General features: G+C 43.0%; 1 protein-coding gene across 3 annotated transcripts in view; it reads left to right on the forward strand.

The window, feature by feature from the left end:
• slc30a6 (solute carrier family 30 member 6) overlaps positions 1 to 21,693 on the forward strand; it is a 55,895-nt gene extending 34,202 nt beyond the window's left edge. The window contains exons 1-8 of one of the 3 annotated variants that reach the window (XM_022748166.1): positions 1,125 to 1,144; positions 3,602 to 3,696; positions 8,044 to 8,092; positions 16,151 to 16,270; positions 16,806 to 16,908; positions 17,003 to 17,050; positions 17,277 to 17,345; positions 20,400 to 21,693. In XM_022748166.1, coding sequence (XP_022603887.1) covers positions 16,197 to 16,270; positions 16,806 to 16,908; positions 17,003 to 17,050; positions 17,277 to 17,345; positions 20,400 to 21,023 — 918 coding nt within the window. In that variant the 5' untranslated portion in view covers positions 1,125 to 1,144; positions 3,602 to 3,696; positions 8,044 to 8,092; positions 16,151 to 16,196 and the 3' untranslated portion in view covers positions 21,024 to 21,693. Of the gene's footprint in view, positions 1 to 1,124; positions 1,145 to 3,601; positions 3,697 to 5,252; positions 5,272 to 8,043; positions 8,093 to 16,150; positions 16,271 to 16,805; positions 16,909 to 17,002; positions 17,051 to 17,276; positions 17,346 to 20,399 lie in introns of those variants that run through there. The other 2 variants (XM_022748164.1, XM_022748165.1) reach the window with 2 other exon arrangements.
• Positions 21,694 to 26,034: the final 4,341 nt, after the last annotated feature.

Raw genomic sequence — 26,034 nt, forward strand, 5'->3', positions numbered from 1 at the left:
AAGGAGAGAATAGAAGAGGGATGTTGTTAAGTGACTTGAACACACTTTAAACATGGAGGAGGATTAAAAACACAAACAGCAACTACAACAGACTTTATTGATCATTTACTAATATTAAAAATACATTTTTTATTGCTTATTGTCAGTTGTATGAAGGTGTAATCAAATTCTGTTTTAACACGATTAGCTGTAAGTGTTGAGGCTGGACAATATATGACATCATATATAATGATGTGAATTATATTATTTCAGGCTGAATCAATGATTATTTCCATCATGGAGTAATTTGCTGATCAATCGATCGTTGTCATTTGGTCAGAGAATAGTGGAAGAAGGTCCATCACAGTTTCGGCAGAGTTGGTGATGTGTTCAGGTGCTCGATCAAAAAGCAAAAGCAAAGATTCTCAGTGAATGTTGATTCAGCTTCATTAAATATCTTTGACGATTAATTTATTTCCTGACGGTCGAAGTCACTGATCGACTTATTAATTTGACTTATTGCTCCTGGATATCAGTTAATTAGTGTAGTAAATAATTGTAGGTCTCAGTTTCCTGCTGTTTTTTCTTCACGTAACCATGACGAACGACGTTAAATAATATTCTGTGAACCTGCAGAAACCCTGAAGACAAAAGTATTAAAGTGAACATTTGTCCCCCTCTGGCTGCTTGTCTTTGTTTTCGCATTTCTCTGCGTGAGTGGGACAACACACACACACACACACACACACACACACTACAGCCCACAACACTTAATACACACACACACACACACCACAACACACACACATACACACACGGAGGTTGCCAGCCATACAGACAGTGCATGTATAATGCACATAGGCAGCAGCACAGAGGAAACAGACAAGATGTGTGTGTGTGTGTGTGTGGTGTGTGTGTTGATATTTCCTGTGTTTTCTCTCTCTGTTTGTTCGCTCCTTGTCTCTTTTCATTCATTTCATGTTGTCTCGATCCTTCTCTCTCAGCTCACTCACACATCACAGCACACACATACACACACAACACACCACACACACACACACACACACACTCAGTCAACAACACTGGTCAGGTGGGACCCACTCTGACTGTTTGTTTCTGTTTTGTTAGTGTGGAGCGCTTCAATGGAGCAGCCTGAGGTCCATACGTAAGTATTACCGCGCTCCACAACACACACACACACACACACACACACACACACACAATTCCTAATCAGACTCGAAGAATAGACAGACACAACAACATGATACACTCCTCTGTCTCCCTGTGTAAAAACACACACCACACACACACACAGACAGTGCCAGCTGTTGTCGGAACAGAACATCCAAACAACTGGATCAGACAGAACACACACACACACACACACACACGACACACACCACACCACACACAACACACACAGCACACACACACACACACACACACATATACACACAGAGTGTCAGTGACTGTGTGTGTGTGTGTGTGTGTGTGTGTGTGTGTGTGTGTGGTGTTGTGTGTGTGTGTGTGTGTGTGGTGTGTCGGGGGTGTCCCACCAACAGCAAGAGGCTAATTAAAAACAAACACTGGCCTCGGGGTGACAGCAGCTGAAGTGAAACACACCTGTTAAAGTTACAGGAACTCTTTGTTTCACAGAAAAGTTTCCAGGAATCTTGAACTTAAATAATATTCAACACGAGGCTCCGCATGGCGTCTCTCCTTCCTGGAACTACTTCCTGTCGGCGCTCAGAGTTCACGTAAACAACCTCGACTCCTGAAGCGGTGGACGCGTCGTTCACCTGTGATGGACGAGTTCACTCCCTCTCTCTCTCTCTCTCTTCGTCTCTCTCTCTCGTCTCTTCTCTCTCTCTCTCTCTATCTCTCTCCTCCCCATTATAAAACAGATTAACAGCGGCTTTATAACCTAAAACACAGGGAACTTAACACCTGTCTCCTGTGACGAGATTACCCCCCCTTCTTCCTCTCCCCCCCTTCGGTCTCTCTCTCTCTCTCTCTCTCTCTCTCTCTCTCTCTCTCTTCTGGTGGAATGGATGTGATTGGACGGCAGAGAGGATGGCCGCTAACCAGAGGGACAGGTGTCTTGCTGGTAGAGAGACAGACGCTACAGACATCTCTCTCTCTGCTCTCTGCTCTCTTCTCTCTTTAATCTGTTCTTTGGGGGGCAAGGGGGTGGAGGGGTTTGAGGGTGGGGGGGTGCGGGGGTCAGGGGGTTTATCATCCAGTTATTGTGGCGGGGCTCTTCCCCCGCCGCTGATTTGTTTGGACCAATTTGTAGGCTCTTAAAAGGATTGTCCCGTGTGATTAGTGTATTGAAGAGTACACGTAGTGTGTGTGTGTGTGTGGTGTTTGTGTGTGTGTGGTGTTGTGTGTGTGTGTGTGTGTGTGTGTGTGTGTGCTTTTTGTGCTCGTGAGCAGAGATCTGTATTATATATCCACAAGCTTTATTTAAAAGATGAATAAGAAAGACGACGAACGTTTCGAGTCCTGAAACTACTTTTTATACAAAAATGAAAACAGAAAAAATATTATTAAATATAAATGATAAATAATAATTATTGCGTAACACCGTCAGTGATTCTCCACCGAGGACTCGGCCCTTTGTGATGAAGTGACATGTCTCCACCTGACAGTCAGGTTCAAGTCCTTCAGCCCGTTGAGTTTGTCTGGATTATAAACTCAGTAACTTCTGCAGCAGGTGAATGGATGAATCCTTCCCGCCTCAGATCCAGTTCCTGCACGAAGCGTCTTTGGTCGGTTGTTTATCAAGTGAGCGGGAGAGAGACACGGTTTAGTAACAAGGAATAATCCGGCTGCTGAGGCGGAAACGTGATGTAACCGGCGTCGGAAACGTTTCAGACGCGTCTTTGATCGGCCGTCTCGAGTCCGTCTGATGAAACACACGAGCTTCAGTTTTAATTAGTGCAGTTTTCTACATTTGGTGTGTTCAGCTCACAACACTGTGACCTGAGATGCCTTGGTAGACTCTGCGCCTGACTCCTCCGACTGTAAGATAATGAGTTTTAAACACGCTGACGGCCCTCTGTAATCTAATGATGAGTTCTTTCCATTGAGGACAAAAGCAGGACTTGAGACACACAGGAGACGTACATTAATAATAGTTCAGAGATGGCGGAGTCATCATTTATTATAAATTACTACAAAATGAAACACATCATCAGCAGGAACATCACGATCAGGATCTTCATTTTCACAACTTTTTTTGCAACTAACCAACTGCAGAGTAGACGATCTACTTCCTGTTTACACCAGCTCGCACATGCTCATGCTCAAGATCACAAAATATAAAGTATTATTATAAACACCCAGCACTATGAGCTCAGTCTACTCCTTAACTGACCTGTACAGGTGTACCTAATAAAGTGGCCAGTGAGCAGTTTGACATCATCTGGTTTGGTATGTGTCGCACAGGTCACAAGTTCACATTAGGTCTGATTGACACACTCATCACCTGTTTTTCTCTCTCCCTCTCTCTCTCTCTCTGTCTCTCCCTCTCTCTCTCTCTCTGTCTCTCCCTCTCTCTCTCTCTCTGTCTCTCCCTCTCTCTCTCTCTCTGTCTCTCCCTCTCTCTCTCTCTCTGCAGCGGTCGTCTGCTGGTCGGGACGTTCGTCGCTCTGTTCTTCAACCTGTTGACTCTCCTGTCTGTGAGGAACAAACCGTTCGCCTACGTCTCTGAAGGTACCCCCCCACCCCACACACACACACACACACACACACGCACACACACACACCCCCCCAGACCAGTTCATCCCACTGGTTGTTCTGGGCAGACACATGCAGCTTCCCACAGAGACACCAGGGCACCTGATTAGTTTTCCAGAGGCAGCGTGGACTTAGTGTTTTTGTGTGTTTTGGGTTTCTCCTCTGGACGGTGGAGGTTTGTTAATCCTCGCCCACACGGGGGAACAGGGACATTTTGGCTTTTGTTATATTTTGGGGGATTACTGATGTAAAATTAAAATGCTGGCTCACTGTTTTTGTTAGTGGATAAATCACAAATGGCAGCAGTGGGATCAGAGGTTAGTCCCTTCCTAATTGCAGAAATCACTAAGTCATAAAACCAAACTCTTAAAATACGACAGTGTGTGTTTTTCAAATTGTTTTCCAAAGATTATGTTTTTTTTTTATTTATGAGTCGAGACGTAAGACGGCTTCAAAGCAGATATGATGCAAACATATGGCAGCACATATGACACAGATCCACGTCCCTGTCACGCTCCAAACAAATGTTGTTACTGAAAATTAATAATTGTTTTGTTTATAAAATGTTAAAAATGGTGGAAAATGAACTGGAGAGTCTGAACAACAGGTGGGAAAGAGTTTCTCAACCTCTTTGTTCCAAATCCTCACAAATATAGAACAATAACAAACACACACACACACACACACACACACACACACACACACACACACACACACACACACACACACACACAGATAAACACTTTACATACACTTCACATCACAGAAACTCACACTCTGTACTGACTTTATATGCAAACACAAAGACACACAGCATTCATGTGGAAGACAGTGGAGACCCACAAGTTATAGGTCACACACACACACACACACACACACACACACACACACACACCCACACACACACGCATGCGTAGAGGCCAGGCCAGTGTCGACCCCGGGACATATTAACCTCACTGAGACTCAGTCTACTGCTAATACAGACAGACTGGAACACACACACACACACACACACACACACACACACACACACACACACACACACACACATACACTCACTCATTTGCACCTGTGTGCACAGTCAAATACAAATACACAGTAAACAGATAAACAGATATTTCCTTTAGGTCAGACAGGAGTGACCTCACATCCCTGTCTCTCCTCTCCTCCCCTCCTCTCCTATCTTCATCTCCTCACCTCACCTCACTTCCTCTCCTCTCTTCACCTCTCTTCATGTCCTCACCCCATCTCTCCTTGTTTCCTCTCCCCTCCTCATCTCCACTCCTTACCTCCTCTCCTCTGTTCATCTCCTCACCTAACCTTGCCTCACTTCCTCTCCTCTCTCCTCTCCTCTCCTTGTTCCCTCTCCTCTCATTTCCTCTCCTTGTTTCCTCTCCTCTCCTCTCCTTGTTCCCTCTCCTCTCCTTTCCTCTCCTTGTTTCCTCTCCTCTCCTCTCCTTGTTCCCTCTCCTCTCCTCTCCTCTCCTTGTTTCCTCTCCTCTCCTCTCAGGCTGACTCACTATCTGTATGAACAGTCTACTGGTGAATGAGGTCAGTGTGTGTGTGTGAGTGTGTGTGTGTGTGTGAGTGTGTGTGTGTGTGTGAGTGTGTGTGTGTGTGTGAGTGTGTGTGTGTGTGTGTGTGTGTCAGCTGTCTGCTCTTTCGTTCGGAGCAGTCTCAACATCACTTAACATCTGACATTTTGGGATGGGGAGGGGGATGAAACTACACACACGCAAACACACACAGGCACTTAACTTTGCAAAAACACACAATATCTCTCACTCATTACACACACACACACACACACACTCTCTCTCTCTCTCTGATGGAGCGAGACTAAAAGTGCATTATGCAACCATGTTCCAGACAGTGGTAATGTAGTGTGCCAGGGGGCCAGGCGGGCAGAGAGACATGCCAACACACACCACACACCACACACACACACACCACACCACACACACACACATACACACACACCACACACACACACACACACACATACTTGTACTTACGCTCACAAACATTGTACGCCCTCCTCGTACACACGGATCATAAATAAGTCACTCCATTAAAATGTTTGTTTAGACTGACTCACCCTGCTAGCAAAACAAACAAAACACACACACACACACACACACACACACACACACACACACACACACGCACACACACACACACGCTCAGGTCTGAGCAGGATGAGATGTGAAGGGCCTTTGACCCGATGCAGAGCCTTCGGGCTTCGCAGTGTCGTCAAACATTAAAGGTGGGGCGGCGCAGCGGAGCGAGAACGCTTATCTTTTTTTAAAGACGAGTGGGCGATCCGTGCCCCTCCACCCCACCCCAGCCCAACCCCACCCTCTCTGAGCAAAAAAAAAAAAAGTATTTTTGTCGCTCATCATGACAGAGATGACGACTGCTTCCTGTTTGTCTCAGCTGTTGAGTTTAATCAGATTGTGAGCTGAGAAAAACAGAAGATGTGGAACCTGCGCAAAGTTTGAACCTATAGGACGGAGTTGATGGAGTCATCTGTAAAATCGAACAGCTGTGAGTCTAAATATTTAACGCAGCGTTGAACTAGAAAGATGTTTCCTGTTCCTGTCTCCATCTGAAGCCACAGAGCTCCCGCTTCATGTCAGACTATCCTCCAGAGAAGACGACGAGCACACGCGTCTTATACAACGTTAGCTTCACCACAGCTGAGACAATCAATAAGTTGATCGAAGTGATCGGCAGCAATGACAATCCTGACAAACGTTTCCTTCTTCCAGCTTCTTTAGTTCATCTCTGTGAAAATGTAAGATAAGAAAAAATATTCCTTTATTACCCCACAGCAGCAAAGTGACAGTATGAAGAAAGAAAAACTGCAAAATGAGAATATCAAAGACTTATAAAAGATGAATAATATAATATGTTTAAATTAGTTTAATTAATAGATTTAAATATATAAGTATAACAAAAAACAAACAAAAGGAATAGCACCAGGTGAAGTTGTGTGTCGACGTGTGTCGTGTTGATTTGAAGACGTTTCTCACTATTTTCTCGCGTTTCATAGAATAAACAATTAATCCAGTGATGGAAGAAATAATTAATAGTTGCAGCTTCAACCTTAATTGAATTGTTTCTGATGTTGGTAGCACTTTACAATAACACTAATAATTAGGTTATTAATTAGCTTGCTAACACTTTATAAATCATGTATAAGCTGCTATAACACATTAGATAAATAGGGCAACAGTGGCCTGCCAAATAGTGAGCTCACATGTATCTGCACTGTTCAGCCTCATCTCTCTGTTTTCTCCATCATCAGCATTTGTAGCTGCTGCTTCACATATTTGTTGTTATTCAATAATTAACCGCCGTCAGCATCTTAATGGTCAAAAGGTTTCATTTGGCAGATCAAATTATCATCAAATAACCAGATTCATACTTACCAGGGTAGTGGTCCCCAACTCTTTCCAACTCATGGCCCACTTAAAAATCTCGGGCACATTTGACCCAATAATGACTTCTCAGAGCTCTTTGTCTTTTAATGATAATGGTGGAACATTCAGGATTGAACCAGAACGAGACAGGAAACAAGTATACGATGTGGTCTGCCCGGCGACACCATAAAAGTTCCTATCATTGGCTTAAGTTTTTTTTTTTTTTTTTTTTAAAGAGAATTTATTTTCAAAACATTCAAAAACCATTATTTATATTTTAGTTTTTTATTAAATAATTTTTTATGATTACATCTTTTCACAAAATTTTTACTGCTTTGCAAACGATTTGTCAGCTCACTTGCAATACCTTGTTGGCCCACTATTGGGCCCCGGCCCACAGGTTGCAAACTACCGTACTACGGTAAGAAATCCAGAAAAGAAGAAATGGAACAAACCAAACGTCATGGTCCCGCACATTTATTATCATGAGTAGTGGATGTCAGGATCCCTGGGTGTTTTTGGCCATTATCACCACACACCCTCACCTCTAATAAAGTTGTCACTTTTAACAGCAGCAGCAGCCGACCTCATGATAATCATAGGTGTTAATCAGATAATGAAATGGAGATGCTTTTTGCTGGTCGGTCTCTTCTTCAGGACTTTATAACACAGGCACTAACCTGTCCACCTGTTCTCTGTCCCTGGAGCTCTGTGCTGCGTTCACAGTCCCCTCAGAAAACTGGAGTTGCAGATATGACGGAGATAGAAACCTCGAGTTTTGTCAAAAGATTGCGTCTGTGTTGTTGTTGTATTGTATTAGATATGTTGTACATTAACAGCATCTCCCTCTCTCTCCCTCTCTCCCTCTCTCTCTCTCTCCCTCCCTCTCTCTCTCCAGCGGCCAGCAGCAGTTGGCTTCAGGAACATGTCGCAGATCTGAGTCGAAGGTAAAAACCTCTCGTGTTTCCTCTTGCTCTGTTTTTCTGTCGCTCTCTCTCTCCTTCATCAGCAGGTACAAACAGGAAGGATCCACTTACACCAAGTCAACACACACACACACACACACACACACACACACACACACACACACACACACACACACACACTCCTGAGGCTGTCCATTGTCTGAGTTATTGCTGACACATCTGTGTGTCCAGGTGTGTGTGTGTGTGTGTGTGTGTGTATGCACAGGCACATATGGTCCTCCACAGAGGTCAAAGGTTACCCTCGGTCAACATGGGGAAGCATGAGGTCACAGGGTCAGGGGGCGGGGCCTGAGTGCCGCTGCAGGCAAACAGATTGGCTCATTGATTGAGCTTCTGAGAAGCAGCTGTAAGATCAGTTTTCTTGTTGAGTACAGTGACAACACAAACATGCACACACACACACACACACACACACACACACACACACACACACACACACACACACACACACACACACCTCCGCTGCATGATCTGAGTTCAAGGGTCGTAGGTCACAGGTCACTGTAACTGCAGCCCTGATATCAGAGTGATCTTCTGGTAAAACTACACTTTATCCATAGTTCAGTGATCACCTCTCAGAAGTGTGTGTGTGTGTGTCTGTGTGTGTGTGTGTCTGTGTGTGTGTGTGTGTGTGTGTCAGTAACACTCCTGTTGTTTAGGATTATTTTTAAGTCTGGGATCCTTTTTTTTGTTTTTAGAACCAAACAAGCTCCAGGTTTTATCTACACTGTTTTCTTTCAGGATTATTTTTAATAATTGATCAATAATAATCGATCTGCCGCAGCTGTGTTGTTGTCTTTGCTGATTTAAATCAAACCCATCACATCGTCTTGGGCAGCTTGTTTTACAGTTTCTAACTTCCACTCCACAGACACAGAACACAGAGCTGAAACTATAAAATGATTAATAGATCGACAAAAATACACATTACTTTTAATAATCACTTAAATCTTTAAAGAGTCAGTTATTCAGTCTCCAGATTCTCCAGTGTGAATATTTGCTGGTTTTATTTCTCATAGATAGATAGGTAGATAGATAGGTAGATAGATAGATAGATAGGTAGATAGGTAGATAGGTAGATAGGTAGATAGATATTTGGGGATTTTTAACTGTTGTTTGACAAAACCAGACATTTAATGAAGTCACTTTATTTTCTTACCTCTCACAAACTGAACCATAAATGATTAATCAAGAAAATAATCTGCAGATTAACTGATAATCACAATAATTGTTGGTTGCATCCTCCAGCTGCTCCGTCAGTTTAAACTCATGCTGAAATGACGAGCATCGATCAGGCCCAAAGATTTATTATTTTAATATTATTTACCAAAGAAACCAGCAGCAGAATCTGGAGAAGATTTTATATAATAATGTACAAAATGTAAAAGACGTCTGGATTAGAGTTTATTTGTGGACATTTGGCAGAATTTACTGTAGAATAGTGTGAAAACCTGGAACAAGCAGACGCAGAATATTAATGGCGAACTGTCATTGCGTCTGTTTTCTTAACCAGAACATTAAGAGACAAACACACAAACAAACAAACAGGACAGCGTGGGAACAACCTCACAAGACCAGACTCTGCAACATCAGTCACAGTGATGCTGAATATAAGTCACATGACCACGGCCACATTCATAATTAGTAAAAATAAATAAATAAAAGCAGAAAATAGTCCTAATTGGTCCTTGATACAATCAGAAGACCTTAGACGTATTGATCAGCGGTTCTAACTGATCCGTGCTGTTCAGTGAATAGTTGATACTGTCCCTCAGGCAGGACGCAGAGATCCTGATGAGATCCAGTTTCTGATATTTGAGGTTGGAAGTTGAAACTGAGAACTGAATATCTCTTTAATTCTGTCGTTGGCTGCAGTTTTTCAGTTCCTCTTGTGATGGAGTAAAGTTTCCTGTCTGTTAATAACTTTTAATATTTAGAATTAAAACATTTTGATTAAACAAAACTTTACAAGTTCAATATTAATTAAATTAATTCAGTCCTGAAAACTACATTTTGACCGAGGTCCTTCTATAAGACCAGATCCAGACTAGGACCTGTACTTCTTCCTTTATGTTGCCATGGTAACCTATAGACCGACTCCAGAGCAGACTGATGCTCGGTGTCGACTGTTGTGATGAATATTACATCCCGCTGTGTGTTTCCACAACTCTACGACATGCACACACACACACACACACACACACACACACACACACACACACACACACACACACACACACAGAGTCAGCAGCTCAGTTGGTGCAGGTTACTTCGGGGAGACAGCCTGGAGAGTTGTGCAGCAGGACTGAGTTGTGATTGGCTGAGAGGGCAGAAATGAACAGGACGTCCCAGCCTAGTTTCCACTCTTTGTGTGTGTGTGTGTGTGTGTGTGTGTGTGTGTGTGTGTGTGTGTGTGTGTGAGAGAGAGAGAGAGCTGCTCTGTATGCCTTTATACAAGCATTCTGTGTGTGCGTCTTGCAGAAGCCTGTATGTGTGTGTGTGCACATTTTCCAGTGTGTGTTTCCTTGTGTGTGTGTGTGTGTGTGTGTGTGTGTGTGTGTGTGTGTGTGTGTTACTGTCTGTGTTGTAATGACCTGTCCCCACTTAACCTCAGCAGGGTCTGGGTTATATAAAGCCTGCTGCTCTGTCAGCCTCACCAGCCAGAAGCCTGAGCTGTGTGTGTGTGTGTGTGTGTGTGTGTGTGTGTGTGTGTGTGTGAGTGAAAGTTGCCAGTGGGGAGAAGAGAGACAGATATTTAAAAAAAAAAAAAGAAAGAAAGAAAAAGTGTATGACCGAGAGAGAAATTTGCAGATTTGGATTCTTATCAAATCCTGATTCTTCACAGGAAATTAAATCTATTATCTTTTCATCTTAATTATCAGGTGATTTATACAGGAGTTATATTGTTTTGTCTTAATTAAGAGGCTAGTCAGGTGTCAGTATCTGATGTAGATGCAGGTTATTTACATTTCAGTGGTTTTTCCTCCCACGATCTGAAGCTCTGCTGCTGCGAGGAGAAAGGTTTTAATAATAAACAGCCTGGCAGGAAAATGAAACCTTTCCATTTGAAGTTCCCACTGTAGCACACACACACACACACACACACACACACACACACACACACACACGTCTCAGTAACTCAGTCAGGTGGTTTCTACTCCCACAGACGACCGTTCACTATAAACAGAATTTAATTCTCTCATGTTTAGTTTTACCTCCAGCAGCTGATTCTAAATGATGAAGTTGATAAAATGTTTAAATCAGTTTAATGTGAATATGTTTCAGATGATGTTTTCAGAGTGTGTTCCTCAGTGTGGAGCCAACACAGTATCAAGTGTTTGTTTGCTCTCAGCTTTAATCCCTCGCTCTCTGTCTGCAACGTGTCTGGATTAACACACACACACACACACACACACACACACAAGGTCACATGTCAAATTATATCAATGCATCAGTGGAGGATTATGGGATCGCCAATCTCATCCTCCACTCTCTGTGTCTCGTCTCTTTCTTTCTTTCTTTCTTTCTTTTTCTTTCTTTCTTTTTTCTTTCTGTCCTAATTTTTTCCTCCGTTTCTTTCTTCCTTTTTTTCTGTCTTTCTGTTTCCCTCTGTCTCTTTCCTTCTTCTATAGTTTTGTGTTTTATTGTCTCAGTTTTGTCATTCAGGTTTAGATAAATAAAGGAAATAATTTGTATTTACACGTCTCTAATTAGACAAATCAATAAAAGATAATGCTGCCAGTATTTACAATAATACCCAGTGTGTATGGGGGTGTGTGCGTGTGGTGAGGGGAGCCCAGTGTCCAGCAGTGAATCATTACATGTGATATCCCAGTAACAGTCCCGGCCGACGTGTCTCTGATGACATCACCACTTCTGTCTGTCTCTGATGACATCACCATCTCTGTCTGTCTCTGCTGTCTGACTCTCACTAATAATAATCTCACTTTCACTTTCCTTTATTTAACCAGGTGAAGTCACGTGGTCCTCGTTCTTCTTCTCCTTCTTTACACTTTTCACTTCCTGCCCGTGGCGAGCGCGTGACTCTGACATGTGAGACGTTAATTACGTGTTGACATCCATGTCACTGTTGTAGTTTCTGAACATTATCTAATGACTCGTACCTCGCGGCGCCGAGCCGTCGTAGCTGCTCTTCATGTTTGTGACAGAGCTCGACGCCGTTGACCGCGGCGGCTCCGGAGCGCCGGGCCTTTGACGTATTGGACGTTCAATCTGACACGCAGCGCGGGGCCGATCTGTCTGGACAGACCGCTCATTGACCGTTAATTGGTTCCAGGAGCCGACGGAGCAGGGCGTGATACCCAGAGTGCACCTGGGGTCGCCTCTGTTTGGGGTTTCGGGGGGGAATCAGCCGGTGTGCTGCTCCGGCCTCCCTGCCGGGCAGAAGAGGGTTTAATCATGTCACTTACTAATGGAAGAAGATGCAGTTTTAACCAAACTTCAGTTGAAACTTTTCAATCATCCTGTTATTGAATTATATGTTTGTCAAATCCCGATCCCAAATATCTAATCTGAGAAAACTAGATGGTCTCGTTTCGTTTGCACTTTATTTGTTCAGGTGAATCCCAATGAGAGAATGTACAGAAACAACATAATAACATGTTGGTAGCATTGGTAGTTAATGATTGGCTATTAGGAATGAATTAAACATTAATATTAAAGATGTTAATATGAAGTGAAAGCTGGAGGATAAATCCTTAAACACACCAGTAGTTAGACTCAAAGACGTTTTCCTGGTTGAAAACATGAACTTTTTACATTCAGAATGGAGATTAATGGATGGAGATCATTTATTTTCTTGTGCCACAGGAAGTTAAATTTGGTTTGTGGCGTAGACACATCTGTGCAGAGAGCTGTTAGCTGACCGACAGAAATAACAAACTTTGTATTAGTGTTTTCTATTTCTTCAAAGGGCATGAAACTGTGATTTAACTGCTTTAAATGGATCGTCACTCACTGCTGATTAGTTTGAGCAAAATCACCTCGTTACCAACAGAAAACAGCTGATGTTAGTTATTAGAGACTAAATTAGAAGTTAAATAGAAATTCAATTACTCTGATTGTCAGATTATCATAAAAAAAAATTTAAAAACGAATTTTATTCCTCAGAGCGGCAGCCATGTTGTATTTGGGTTTGTGTGTGCGGTGTGTGTGAGGGATGCAACCTGAAACTAGTCTGAGGGGAGAGGTTCTAGTTTTTTGATGAGTTGGTTTAAGGCTCAGCAAACATTGTATATCTTAAGCAGGATGATCATATATTCACATCTAAAATCTGCCTGTTCTTAAGGCGGATTAGTGCATCAGTATTAGAAAGTGAAGATTGTGGAAAATAAATATTTTAACAGGCTGCAGTTTGTCTCTGATGCAGAAGTTTCTATGTTTGAAAGGACTGTGGTGATTCTTTAAGTGCAAAATAATAAACATCTGTATCAGAGATATAGATCGAAAAATAGTTGAAGTAGTTGCATCATCACGACGTGAATGTGTTAAAGTCTTTTCTGGAGGCTTGATGCAGGAAACATGAAGTGGTGAATCCTGACTGATGCACATCATCACCGTTCTGTTTCCACACATTGTCAGATGTGGTGCTGGTGTTTTGACACTTACAAACCCCCGCTCGAGATTAGGAGTCAGTCTCCATGGAAACTAAATCCTTCCCATGATTCCTCTAGATCACAGATTAATATACTGGTTGTAAAAGTGTTTCTGTCTCTTCAAGTTTGTCGCTCAGTGAAACTAACAGCAGCCGGGTCCCGCTGATTAAATCTGCTCCGCAGTCCGAGCACGCGGCCGCCACGTCACGTCACGCCACGCCACGTTACGCCACGTCACGCCACATCACGCCATGCCACATTACGTCACGCCACGTCATGCCACGCCACGCCACGCCATATTACGTCACGTCACGCCACATTACATCACGTTACGTCACGCCACGTCACGTCACGTCACGTCACATCACATCACACCACGTCACACCACGTCACCGTGACTCCGTCCCAAANTCACGCCACGTCACGCCACGTCACGCCACGTCACGCCACGCCACGTCACGCCACGCCACATTACGTCACGCCACGTCATGCCACGCCACGCCATATTACGTCACGTCACGTTACGCCACATCACATCACATCACATCACGTCACGTCACGTCACATCACATCACGTCACGTCACGTCACATCACACCACGTCACCGTGACTCCGTCCCAATGTCACGTCTTCATGTTGCATCACGACGTGTTCACATCACATTAAAACATGTCAGATTTTACATTTCATGATGAACATCCAGCAGCTCCACAGGTGTCACTCTGCAGACCAGCCTGACCTTTGACCTTTGTTGAATAAACCCTCCACCATGATAAGAGGACAGGAGTCGTTGTGACAGAATATTAACACTTGAGACGACACAAACTGTAATATTATAAATATAACAGAATTAAAACAGATTTAAATTAAGTAACAAAAAAAGGTAATAAAAAAATACAATAAATTAATACCTCATTTATTTTCTATAAATTTATTTCTCTATTTCTCTCTCCCTCAATAAATACAAATATATATAAGTCATATAAATACATATGTAGATATATATCTAAATCTGTACGATAAGGAAAGCCTTCAGTTGTTCTCTGGAGTCGTGTATTAAACCATCATGTTACATTATCTTATGTCTTATATTATCACTTTCTTTGTCTTTATCTTGCTTCACCAAATAATAATGATAAAAATGTTGGTTATCCATAATGAAGCTGAAAAAAAAAACAAAAAAACTTTAACTTCTTTTCATTATCGATCAATCCGCTGATTGATCAAGCCGCTGATTGTTTTTCTTAATTTATCGTTTATTTTTTTTGTTTGTAAAATGTTTGAAAATTATGAAAAATGTCTGTTTGACAAACTTCAAACGTTTTGTACGATCAACAGATAAAAGAGATTTGAGGCATTTCTGCTTGAAATCAATCAAATGATTAATCCATTATCTAAATAATTGATTATTAGACCAGTTTCTTTTCTTTATTAATTGTTTATTCTGTAAAATATCATCTGATAATTTCTTTACATCCAGATTAAGTTTTTTAAGTTTGTTTTGTCCAAACAACAGTCCACAACTCAAACATAATGAGTTTATCATCATTGACGACTGAGAAAACGAGGAAGTATTGATCCCTCTCAGAGATAAATACTTTTCTCTCAGGCAGGAGTGGAAGAGTTTGGTTGGACCAGCAAAACAACACTGATCCCATCAGCTCCAGTTTGAGCCTCTAAAGTCCATTATAGCGGTGTGATCGGGTTAAAGACCTAATCCTGAAGACAAACAAACACGGGGATTCATCACTGAGACGAGTTCAGCTCAGACTGAAACCTCAGGAGACGCAGTCTGAGTCTGAGAGACGGTTCGACTTCAAGTAAAGTAGAAAATAATAGAAATCTTGCTGTTGAATTCAAAACTGAAGTAGTTATAAACATAAATGATCCACCACCAGACCAACAACAACAACAACAACAACAACAACAACAACAGCAGCTGAGCCTCCTGCACCACAGACTAAAACTACAATACAAACATCTGCTCAGTTTATTAGGAACACCCAGCTAAAAGTAAAGGACATATTAGTTTAAAATCTCTGAACATATTAAATCTTCCCTGAAGGAGTCTGAACTTTAATGTTTTAGTTGATGGTTATTTATTAAGTCGTTGGTGATAATTAAATAAACATCAGGCATTTTTCCTGAAATGTTTTTATGTCTTTGGTAATAACATGTTGCTTAGGTTAGACTAAAACTATTTTGTGTTTTATTATTATTATTATTTTCTATATTTTTTAGCAGAATATCTCTATGAAAATATTTTTAATTTAATTGTAATTTGATTAAATGTTGATATCTGCTGAAGCTGAAATCTGAAGGTGATCGTGAGTAATCTGGTTTCTCTTTTGTTTGTGTGTGTGTGTGTGTGTGTGTGTGTGTGTGTGTGTGTGTGTGTGTGTAGTTTGTGTGGTATCATCCCAGGTCTCAGCAGCGTGCTCCTGCCTCGTATGAACCCGTTCGTCCTGATCAACATGGCGGGAGCTCTGTCCCTCTGCATCACCTACATGCTCATAGAAATCAAGTAAGTATTAATGTCTCTCCCAGAATGCACCAGCACCAAACGTTTCACCCTCGACGGCTGCTGCTGCTTCTCTCCCGGCTCCGGTGATGTCACGTTTCCATCCCAGCTGGAAAATTCAAACTGTCCTGATCTTTATCTTCGTGTCCTGACGTCAGACGGAAAAAGAGCAGCGGCGGTGAATCGGTCTCGCTCCCTGAATCATCAAGATTGATGCTGATGATAAAACTGAGGGAGTTCCCCCCCCGAAAGTCCAAGATTTACTCTCATTTAAATGATGGAAAACAACAAAATGCTTCAGCAGAAATATGTGGACGTCAGTCAGATTTGTACAACAGCGTCACTCGGTCATTAAATCAGAGTCTGGACGAGCGAAACATTTCCTCCAGTTCAACAAAACCCAGAGTCAGAACAGTCTCAGTGTCGGATCTGTTTCCTTTCTTTTTTAAACCTTATTTAAACACCTCATGTCTTATGTATTTACCCTCTTTCCTGTGTGTGTGTGTGTGTGTGTGTGTGTGTGTGTGTGTGTTCTCAGTAACTACAATGCGGTGGACACAGCGTCGGCCGTCGCCATCGCTCTCATGACCTTCGGCACCATGTATCCCATGAGCGTGTACAGCGGGAAAGTTCTGCTGCAGGTGAGACGAAGCTGTTTGTGAAACGACAATAATATTAACATCAGAGCTTTTTAAGAAGTGCAGTTATTAATTTCCTGTCGTCACCTGTCGTCAGACCACGCCCTCTCACGTCATTGGTCAGCTGGACAAACTGCTGAGAGAGGTGAGTGACTTTAATACAAACCTTAATAAAATACATGAGATTACTTTGTTTTTTAATGAAAATTGAAGGATGTGAAGGATAAAAATCTCTTGTCAGATTCTTCAGTGCTGAGATTTACAGGGTTTATAAACGTTCTGACTCCTGAATGTAGTGAAACAATATATGACATATTAAAGGTTTACGGCAGATTCTTATTGGCCACTTGTTCCCGTTTGTGTCCAATCAGGTGTCGACTCTGGACGGAGTGCTGGAGGTTCGCAACGAGCACTTCTGGACCGTCGGCTTCGGCTCGCTGGTACGTTTAGATGGAAGTCCGGCTTGAATCAGCTGTTTTTAGATAAGTGTTAAAGAGGTGAAGAAGTAAAATCTGATGCAAACAGTCAGTAACGATCCGACTAATTAGCTGAATCTAATGAATTACTGCCCTGATTGAATGTAGATGTCGCAGGCAGTGATTTATTTTCTTCAGTTTCTTTTTATGGGCCTTTCCAACAAAAGTTTAAACTTTAATTTCCCCACATCGACTCGACATCGGTGAATTTTCCCAGGAGTAAAAGTTCCTCCGGTTCTTTGTGACGTGTGTTTTTTCACAGCAGCAACAAAGTCTCAGGAATCAGCTCATTGAAGAACAGTGAAGAAGCGGTTTACCTGTTGGATAACTCACCTGCTGCAGTGTCTCTCCATGTCTGTCCACCTCGTCCTCTCTCTCCATCTTCACACCTTTGTTACATCCTCCCCCCCTCCCTCTCCCTCTTGTTAGTTTGTTTGTTTTGTTTGTCTCCCCCCCCCCCTTCTCCCCTCGATCCCCCGTCTCTCTGTCAGTCGTGGCTTCGTGGCGACGATCTGCAGAGATTTGTTCACTCAGACGAGAAGAAGGAACGAGTCATTCATGCGAATAGATTCTCTCTCTCTCTCTCTCTCTCTCTCTCTCTCGCTCTGTGTGTCTCCAATTTTTGGAGGGAACGCTGCTGCTGTTGTTGTTGTTGTTGTTGTTGTTGTTGTTGTTGTTGTTGTTGTCGTTGTCGTCTTCCGTGTTGAGTTGTTGTTGTAGTCGTCGTCTGTTTGTTGCATTTTGTCGTAGTGACGGCAAACAAGCCCAGCTGGCTTTCAGGGCGGCTGAGGTCCTGGGAAATACACACACACACACACACACACACACACACACACACACACACACACACACACACACACACACACACACACAAACATCTGTGTGTCTCGAGGAAGAACCACTTCCTGTGTCATGTGTCTGTAACAGGATGTACACACACACTTCCATCACTAAGTAGCTGTGTTCATCACTGATGTTCAAACAATTAAAGTAAATAAGTAAATGTTTTTTATCATATTTAAAGTGGGGAGCAGGAGAGACTGTCTCCAGGTGTGTGTCTGACATCACGCCTCGTTCACCATTTTGTTTGAGTAGTCATTTCATTCACGGAGCTTCACGCAGGTTCAACTGTGGGATTATTTTATTGAAGATCACAATCGAACAAAAACACAGAAATGATCCGATAAAAACAGAAATAAGACGATAGAAGTAAATGAATAAAAGCAAAGAACATCTGGAGAAAATCAAAAACGCAGCAGCGAAAAACAGCAAGTTAAAAACAAACAAGTGACGTCATTCGTGTTGTCATGACGACGGTCGAGAGGTAAAAGAAAAGAGACTGAAAGTCCTCGATCACCTCTACCTGGCTGTGCGGGACGGAGGGCAGTGATTGGTCGGCAGGTCTGAGGCGATAATAATACAATATTTACAATAAAATGTGAAGAAATATTATAGAAAAGAATAAATAGAAAAATATAAACAATACAAACAGTTCCTATAAATAAATATCTCTCTGAGAGTGAACAGACTGTGAAGCTGCATCACCTGTGTGTCGTCAAGTCTAATGTGAACACACACGTCAGACGTCACGAGCAGCGGGACGCACAAACCGACAAAACCTCCGTCATCCTCACATCTGAATCCCCCCGACTCTGACGACGCTCATTAATCTGGCAGAACTGATTTTACATGTTTATATGTATTTACCTTGTGTTGTGAAAGTGTTGATCAACATCAAAACAAAATATCATCCTCACTCAAGAGTGTGTGTGTGTGTGCATGCGTATATGTGTGTGTGTGTGTGTGTGTGTGTGTGTGTGTGCGTGCGTATGTGTGTATGTGTCTGTGTGTGTGTCAGTATGTTACTTCCTGTCACCTCCAGGTGGAGCAGCGTCCTCTGTTCATCTCGGCGCTGATGCTGCTTTTATACTTGTTTTTATTTATGTCATTGATGCCGCTGCTCCTGTTGTTGTTGTTGTTGTTGTTGTTGTTGTTGTTGTTGTTGTTGTTGTTGTTGTTGACACTGATGTTGCTGCTGTTACACAACTGTTGGTTGTTGGCCCACTGCTAACAGAGCAGCTGTCCAAACTGATTTGACCCTCTGACTGCACTTCTGCCCCACGGGGGGACTTGCTCTGTGTGTCTGTGTGTGTGTGTGTGTGTGTGTGTGTGTGTGTGTGTGTGTGTGTGTGTGTACACAGTCTGTCCTTTTGAGGACTGAACATCCCCATGAGGGCGGTAAAATTAGGAAACAAGGACACAGTGCAGCCTGTGTTTGTGTTTAAGGTCAGACTGAGAAGTTAAAGGTTGAGTGCTGAGGTGCAGTGATACCTTCAGTCATCCTCATGTTTATGTAATCAGCTGTTCGAGGCTGAAGAAGCCGCATCGTCTCCACAAAATGCAGGACAGTGAGTTTTATATCGAACCCAGCAGCACCTGTTAGTGTAATAAGTTCTGTCTGAGCCACAGAGCTCCACTGTGACAGAAACTATCCACAACACATCACGTCATCACCATGAACACACACACACACACACACACACACACCGTCCTGCCTCCCCAAATAGTCACTACAGCACCCAATCTGGATTAATCCGCTGCTGAAAATAGTCCCCAGCAAATGCACCGTTTCCTTCAGTTTGTTTGATTAAAAACTACAAAAAAAATAACATTTTATTATTTGACTGATTTTGTTTTCATCTTCGTCATCACACACACAAACAAGTCTGCAGATATGAAAATCTTAAAGTCAATTAATTAGCATTTCATTCTATTGAAAAGAGCTATTTGGTAAATTTTGCTTTCTTTTCTTCTACTGAAGTTAGCATGCTAACAGCTAGCCCCGGCCCGTGCTCACTTCCTGATACCGAGTCACTGCGTCCTCCACAGCGCCACCACCTGCTCCTGTCTTGTCTGACATTTTTGAGTTTTTTGTATCTGGAGAATCCAAATGTAAAATCCTGTTTTACTTATTACATTCTTCCCACCCCCCCCACCCCCCACCCCCCTTCGTTTCAGGCCGGCTCTGCTCATGTTCGTATCCGCCGTGACGCCAACGAGCAGCTGGTTCTGGCTCACGTCACCAACCGGCTGCTGCCGCTCGTCTCCACGCTGACGGTCCAGATCTTTAAAGACGACTGGACCAGGCCCCTCCTCAGCGGGACGCTCTCCGCCTCCTCCTCCCCCTCCGGCCCCCCTGCCGACGGCTACGCCCCCCTCTCCTCCTCCGCTCTCCCTCCTCTGCTGTTTTCGGGAGGAGAGCTGGACCCGCTGACCTCTACGCCCTCCAAACCCAGCAGCCCTCCTCCGGAGTTCTCCTTCGACACCCCGGGGAGGAACATGCAGCCGATGGTCCTCCCCGCTCCGGGACACCACGCCCACAGGCCCTACGGAGGCCTGGGACTCGCCTACGGTGCGTCTCCCTACGCGGGGATGCTGAATCAGGGCTTGGCGCGGCCCGGCGGCGGGCTGGGACTGGGTGTGCAGGGTCTGGGGGCCGGGTTGGGACTGGGTGTGGGTGTGGGCGGGGGCGGCGTGCCCTCGTCTCAGAGTTACAGGACTGCATTCGGAGGGTCCACGGCACCGCTCCAGTTTGGAACCAGCAACCCTCTGGCTTCACAGTACAGACAATACCGACCCTGACGGACCTGAACCGGGCCAGAGCTGTTCCGGCACTTTCAGACACTTGAGAACATGAGGAGAGGTGGAGCTTCTCCTCACCTCACTTCACATATTTGGCGGACGCTGCAACATGATGATGTCACAGGAAGCTGAGTGTGTTCTGGTGTAAAATGTTGTAGCGTGAGTCAGATGTGACTTTAGAGCAGAAACGATGTCGTGTTTATCTGCTGGGACCAAGAGGCGGATCATTAACTGTGGTCGGATGAGGAGAGACTGAGACAATAAGAGAAGCAACGTACCCGCATACCTTGACCTTTATTTTGAAAATACATAAACGGTGTGAGGAGCCAGAGAGGAAATAAAACCTTCAAATTAAAAATCCAGCTTCACATTTTAAATGTGGCCAGTGATTCACGGTCAAGCTGTAGGCAAAGAGGTCAAAGGTCAGAGGTGAAGTGTGTGCAGTGTTTCAGTGATGAAGGAGGGAAAAGAGAAAATCGCTTGAATTTAAATCAGTGAATTGGATCAAACTGGATTCAGACATGAAACCAAAACAACATGATTCTTTTAATTTGAAAATCAAAGTCTTTGCTCCTGGTTTTGGTCCATCATCCGCCGTCCACACTCATTTTCTAAAACTCATATTTGTGCTTTTCTTCCACTTGATTTGAATTAAATTTGCTTAATACGACCGCTTTTATTTTCTCTGGTAAATTTGTCAAAACAAACGTTAAAATTCAACATTTTAACATTTAAAGCTGCTGAGACACAAACAGTGAAACATAAACACAAGGCTTGAAAAACAAAACTGTGTCCCTGTGAAAATTCACATAATAGAACATTTAGTGTTTGAGCTAACAATTATTTATATACTGTAACTTGCAGATTTCTTTTATTATTAAATGAATGATTTGATCTATGATGACAAAGAATCTACGAACCGGATCCTGAATCTTCTGTTAAAAATGTTTTCCCTCCTCTGGTTTCTGGTGCCTTCCTCAGGTTGATGCATCAGAGCGAATCCATCAGATATAAAACTTTATAATAAAGAGATAAAGAGAGAACTGAGTGACACTCATGTTCCATGTACGTTTATTTAAAGGAGCGGCAGCGACGTGGTGATTAAAGTTTTCTCATCGTTTGTTCTTGACTCAGATGAAGTTGTTGGAAATCGAAAGAATGAGTCTGTGCTGCAAAGTTTATTTATTTGCTGTTTTCAGTCTCAGTTGTTTATTAATGTGACTCCAGGACCAGGACCAGGACCAGGACCAGGACTAGGACCAGGACTCCTGAGCACCAGCAGAGGACACACCTTAACACCTCAACTTTTCTACTTAAGTCTGACACTTAACGTTTAGTTTCCCCTCAGCTGAGGGAGTTTCTTAAGGGTGTTGCACAAAATCTCTTAGATAAGGAAAAAAGTTAAGAAATTTACAGCAGTGGAAGAGATTTTACAGCGGTAAAATTCTACTGTTTCCGTGGAGACTGTTGATTTGCTGCCGTTAGCTCACCCTGCCGTTGTTTTGACGGGGACTTCACCAGGTGAACTTGATTCCTGAAGTTTAAGATGAGGAGAAAACTTTAAATACTTGAGTGAACATTTGAAGACAAAGACTTAAAGGTTTTTTGTGCAACTGTTTTTATTTTAAGGAAACTTTAACTTTAGGTGTTTTATTTTATTTCTACACACCCTGACGTTCAGAGGAATCAGATGAACTCAGACTTCACTCGGTCTCTGTTGCCACGGTGATAGATGGATTAAAAAGTGGGAGAAATGTTTAAATCTTAAACTGTCCTTCAGTTTTCAGAGCTGATGTTTGTTTTCAGAGCTTCACTCCTGCAGCTGCTTCTCCAGCCGCAGTCACTCTACATCCTCATTAGTGTGTGATGAGGCTTCCCTCGCTCCCTCAAGGCATCATGGGAAACCGCCTCTCCTATCCCGATGTGAACCGGCGACCTTCTGACCTGTAAAAGATGATGCTCTCCGCACGTCTCCGTTTACAGAGCTGGAAGCAGGTACGTTCATCACTGAATGAAAAGAACTGAGATCCCAGTGAAATCAAAACAAAATCTGCTGCTGCTTCCTGTGATGAACCCCCGAGGATCATGGGAGATTTTACCTGTTCGCACCCGTGTGTTGTTATAAAACTAAATCTAGATTAAATGTGTTTCAGAGTAAAAGAACAAATTAAACCAAAACCAACAAGTCGCTTTTTATCTTGTGTCACTTTGTAGATTTACATTAGATTTTATATTCAAAACATGAGACCAGCTCATAGAAATAATAAGGTTTATTTAGAGAGCACACATTTCTTTACAAAACACGAACATGAAACAATTCTTTTTATAACTGAGTTCATTTTCCTGCTGCTGCATTTACTTTTACTTTCATGAAAGTTTAATGTTTAATGTCAAGTGTTTTTCCACCTTCATATCTGTATATAAATATAATTATATTCAGTTAGATGTTTTACTTTGTAGATTCAAATGATTAATACAAAATATAATTTATGACAAACTGTGATGTATTTTTATAGATTAAGATCTTAATCTATGATCTTTGATTAGTAGTAGAAACAGGAAGTGAAACGGCGTCAGATCTGGGCCCGGTGCCCCCCCCTCCTTGTGTTCTGTTCCCGCCACATGCTTCCCCGCTTGCATAATAATGTATGACACACTTTAGCAACTTTGCGGCGTCTGGTCATTATTTTGTCCCCTGCCATCATGTTCCTGTGTTGGCCCGCAGTCGGCCGCCCTCGCTTCCTCATCAGCCCGGAAAATATTCAAATGACTGAGCGGCGCCGCGGGACGGCGTGTGAGGCTGAGGGGAGGAGACAGCTTGGAGGGCCGCACAGTCGCTACGTGTTAGGAGGCCAACAGGCTCCTGACCCCGTTACTGAGGGACCCGCCTGGTCTCCAAAAAACACTAACAGGCTCAAGTTCCTCATTTTTCCAGACCAGTACTCATTGATCACTGGGTTTGTTCCGAATCTAACGAGGGGAAGAAGATGAGGCGAGTTTTTCCCGCCGAGGGAGACTGAGTTTTCCCAGGAGCTCGGTCGGGAAACGAGGTGGACGATCACGGGCGTCGCTCCAGAAACGCCAGACATGACGAGAAGTCAAAGCTTCACAGTAAATCACTTCCTGTTTTTAGGTTTAAAGGTTCATCATAAATAACTTCCTCACTCTGCGGATATTTTCTCCAACGCTCAGTCACAACTCATGACCTCCACACCGGGATGGATTTTACTTAGTCGTCATGGAAACTGGAAAATCTCCAGTAAGTGATTTGTTTGATTGGTTGATTTTTAAACCTGCATCATTTCATCCTCTTCTTCCTCTCCTCCTCCTCCTTCTTCATCTTCTCCTCCTCCTCCTCCTTCTTCTTCTGCTACTTCTTCTCCTCCTCCGTCTGCTTCTTCTACTGCTATTTCGTCTTCTTCCTTCTTCTTCGTCTCCTCCTCCTCCTCCTCCTCCTCCTCTCTGCAGTCAGAGGAGGCTGTTGTAGCTTCACGTTAACGCTTGTACTTGTGGAAAGTCGCGTTCGCAGATGACGGCAGGACGTTTTCCTGTGGCGCCCTCCTCAGGACAGACGATTGTTTCCTGGTGCCTGACGGAGGCTGCAGACCTTCACTTAGCTGCAGACCTTCACTTTGCTTAATTGGCTGAATGAGTCATGAGTTAACAAGTCGTAAACACACACACGCACACACACACACACACACACACAGACCCTGTCACTCATCCAGAAACCTGTGTAAGTGCCTCGTCTGAAGAATTTCATTTCCTCTCAGCAGAGGATAATCCTCCTCCGTTTTTGTCCTGTGGCTTTTGGAAGAGATTTTCAACAAACAATCAAAGAAGTACTTTGCCCTCGGAGCTTAACGGGGCTTCTGCTCCCCGAGCGTTGGATGTGCTCAACAGCCCTAAGCCTCTAAAAAGGTCCCCTGGCATTTTGAAGTTCAGAGCCGCGGCGTTTGTATTAGTGTTGACTTCACATGCTTGTTACAAAACAAATGGGGTAGAGCCTTTGTAATCTGCGCTGAAAATCCCCCGGAAACTGAATGAGATCTGTGCCGCCGCGTCTCGGCTTTCTGGGTCAGTCCCACGCGGCCGCTTCGCACCGCCGAGGTCGACGCCGTCCGAGTGGTCGCCACTTGTCACCTGGAAAGGTCAGAGGGAACAGGTGGAGCGCACGAGTCCATTTACTCAAATACAAGTCAGAGGAACTTTCCATTTCAACCATCGCCACATTGATCAGAGCGCTGCAGATTTTACATTAAAAACAAGATGAATTTAGAAAATATGAAGCATGTCAAACATTCAACTGATGATTCACGACCTTTTCGGTTTGTGACCTTAAAACTATAAAAATCTGTCAGTTGAGACGTTATAAAGAAACTTTCTCCTCGTTTAAATGTTGTTTTTAGTCCCAAGATTTAAAATGATCAAAAGTTTCACAAAAAAAAGAAAAGAAAAGAAAAAAAGTCCAATAAGTAAAAACAGATTCTTGTATCTGAACTTTGTTTCTTCTTCTTCTCTCCTCTCTAATGGATCCTCTGTCGACCCCTCACATTTATCCGGCCCGACCCCGAGGTTGGGAACCACTGGACTGAACTATCAAACTGAGCATGTAACAGGTTAATGATGTGATAATCAATACGTCACAGATTTTACTGAACAATCAAGTTTATTTTTGATATTTACAGGAGATTTTTGTCGGTGACGCGTCAGTTCTTTTAATTAAAGTGAGAGTTCAGGTTATTTGATGTGAGGTCGTGTGAGGTACTTATCTTAGTCAATCAATTAATCAATCAAACTGTTATTGTGCAGCACACAAAGTTCTCAGACTGATGATCTAAAAAGAAAAGTAATAAATCTGAGAATGAGACACAATAAAATAGATTTAAAAAGTTATGATAACATAATTAATAATAGAACAAATAAAACAATAAAATTTCACCATAGTTACAATAAAGTAAGTGAATAAAATAAAGTGATTAATGACTAAAAACCATATTTAATTAGAATA

This window comes from Seriola dumerili, unplaced genomic scaffold (assembly GCF_002260705.1).
Source record: "Seriola dumerili isolate Sdu_G_001 unplaced genomic scaffold, Sdu_1.0 BDQW01000120.1, whole genome shotgun sequence".
In the NCBI taxonomy this organism is placed as follows: domain Eukaryota; kingdom Metazoa; phylum Chordata; class Actinopteri; order Carangiformes; family Carangidae; genus Seriola; species Seriola dumerili.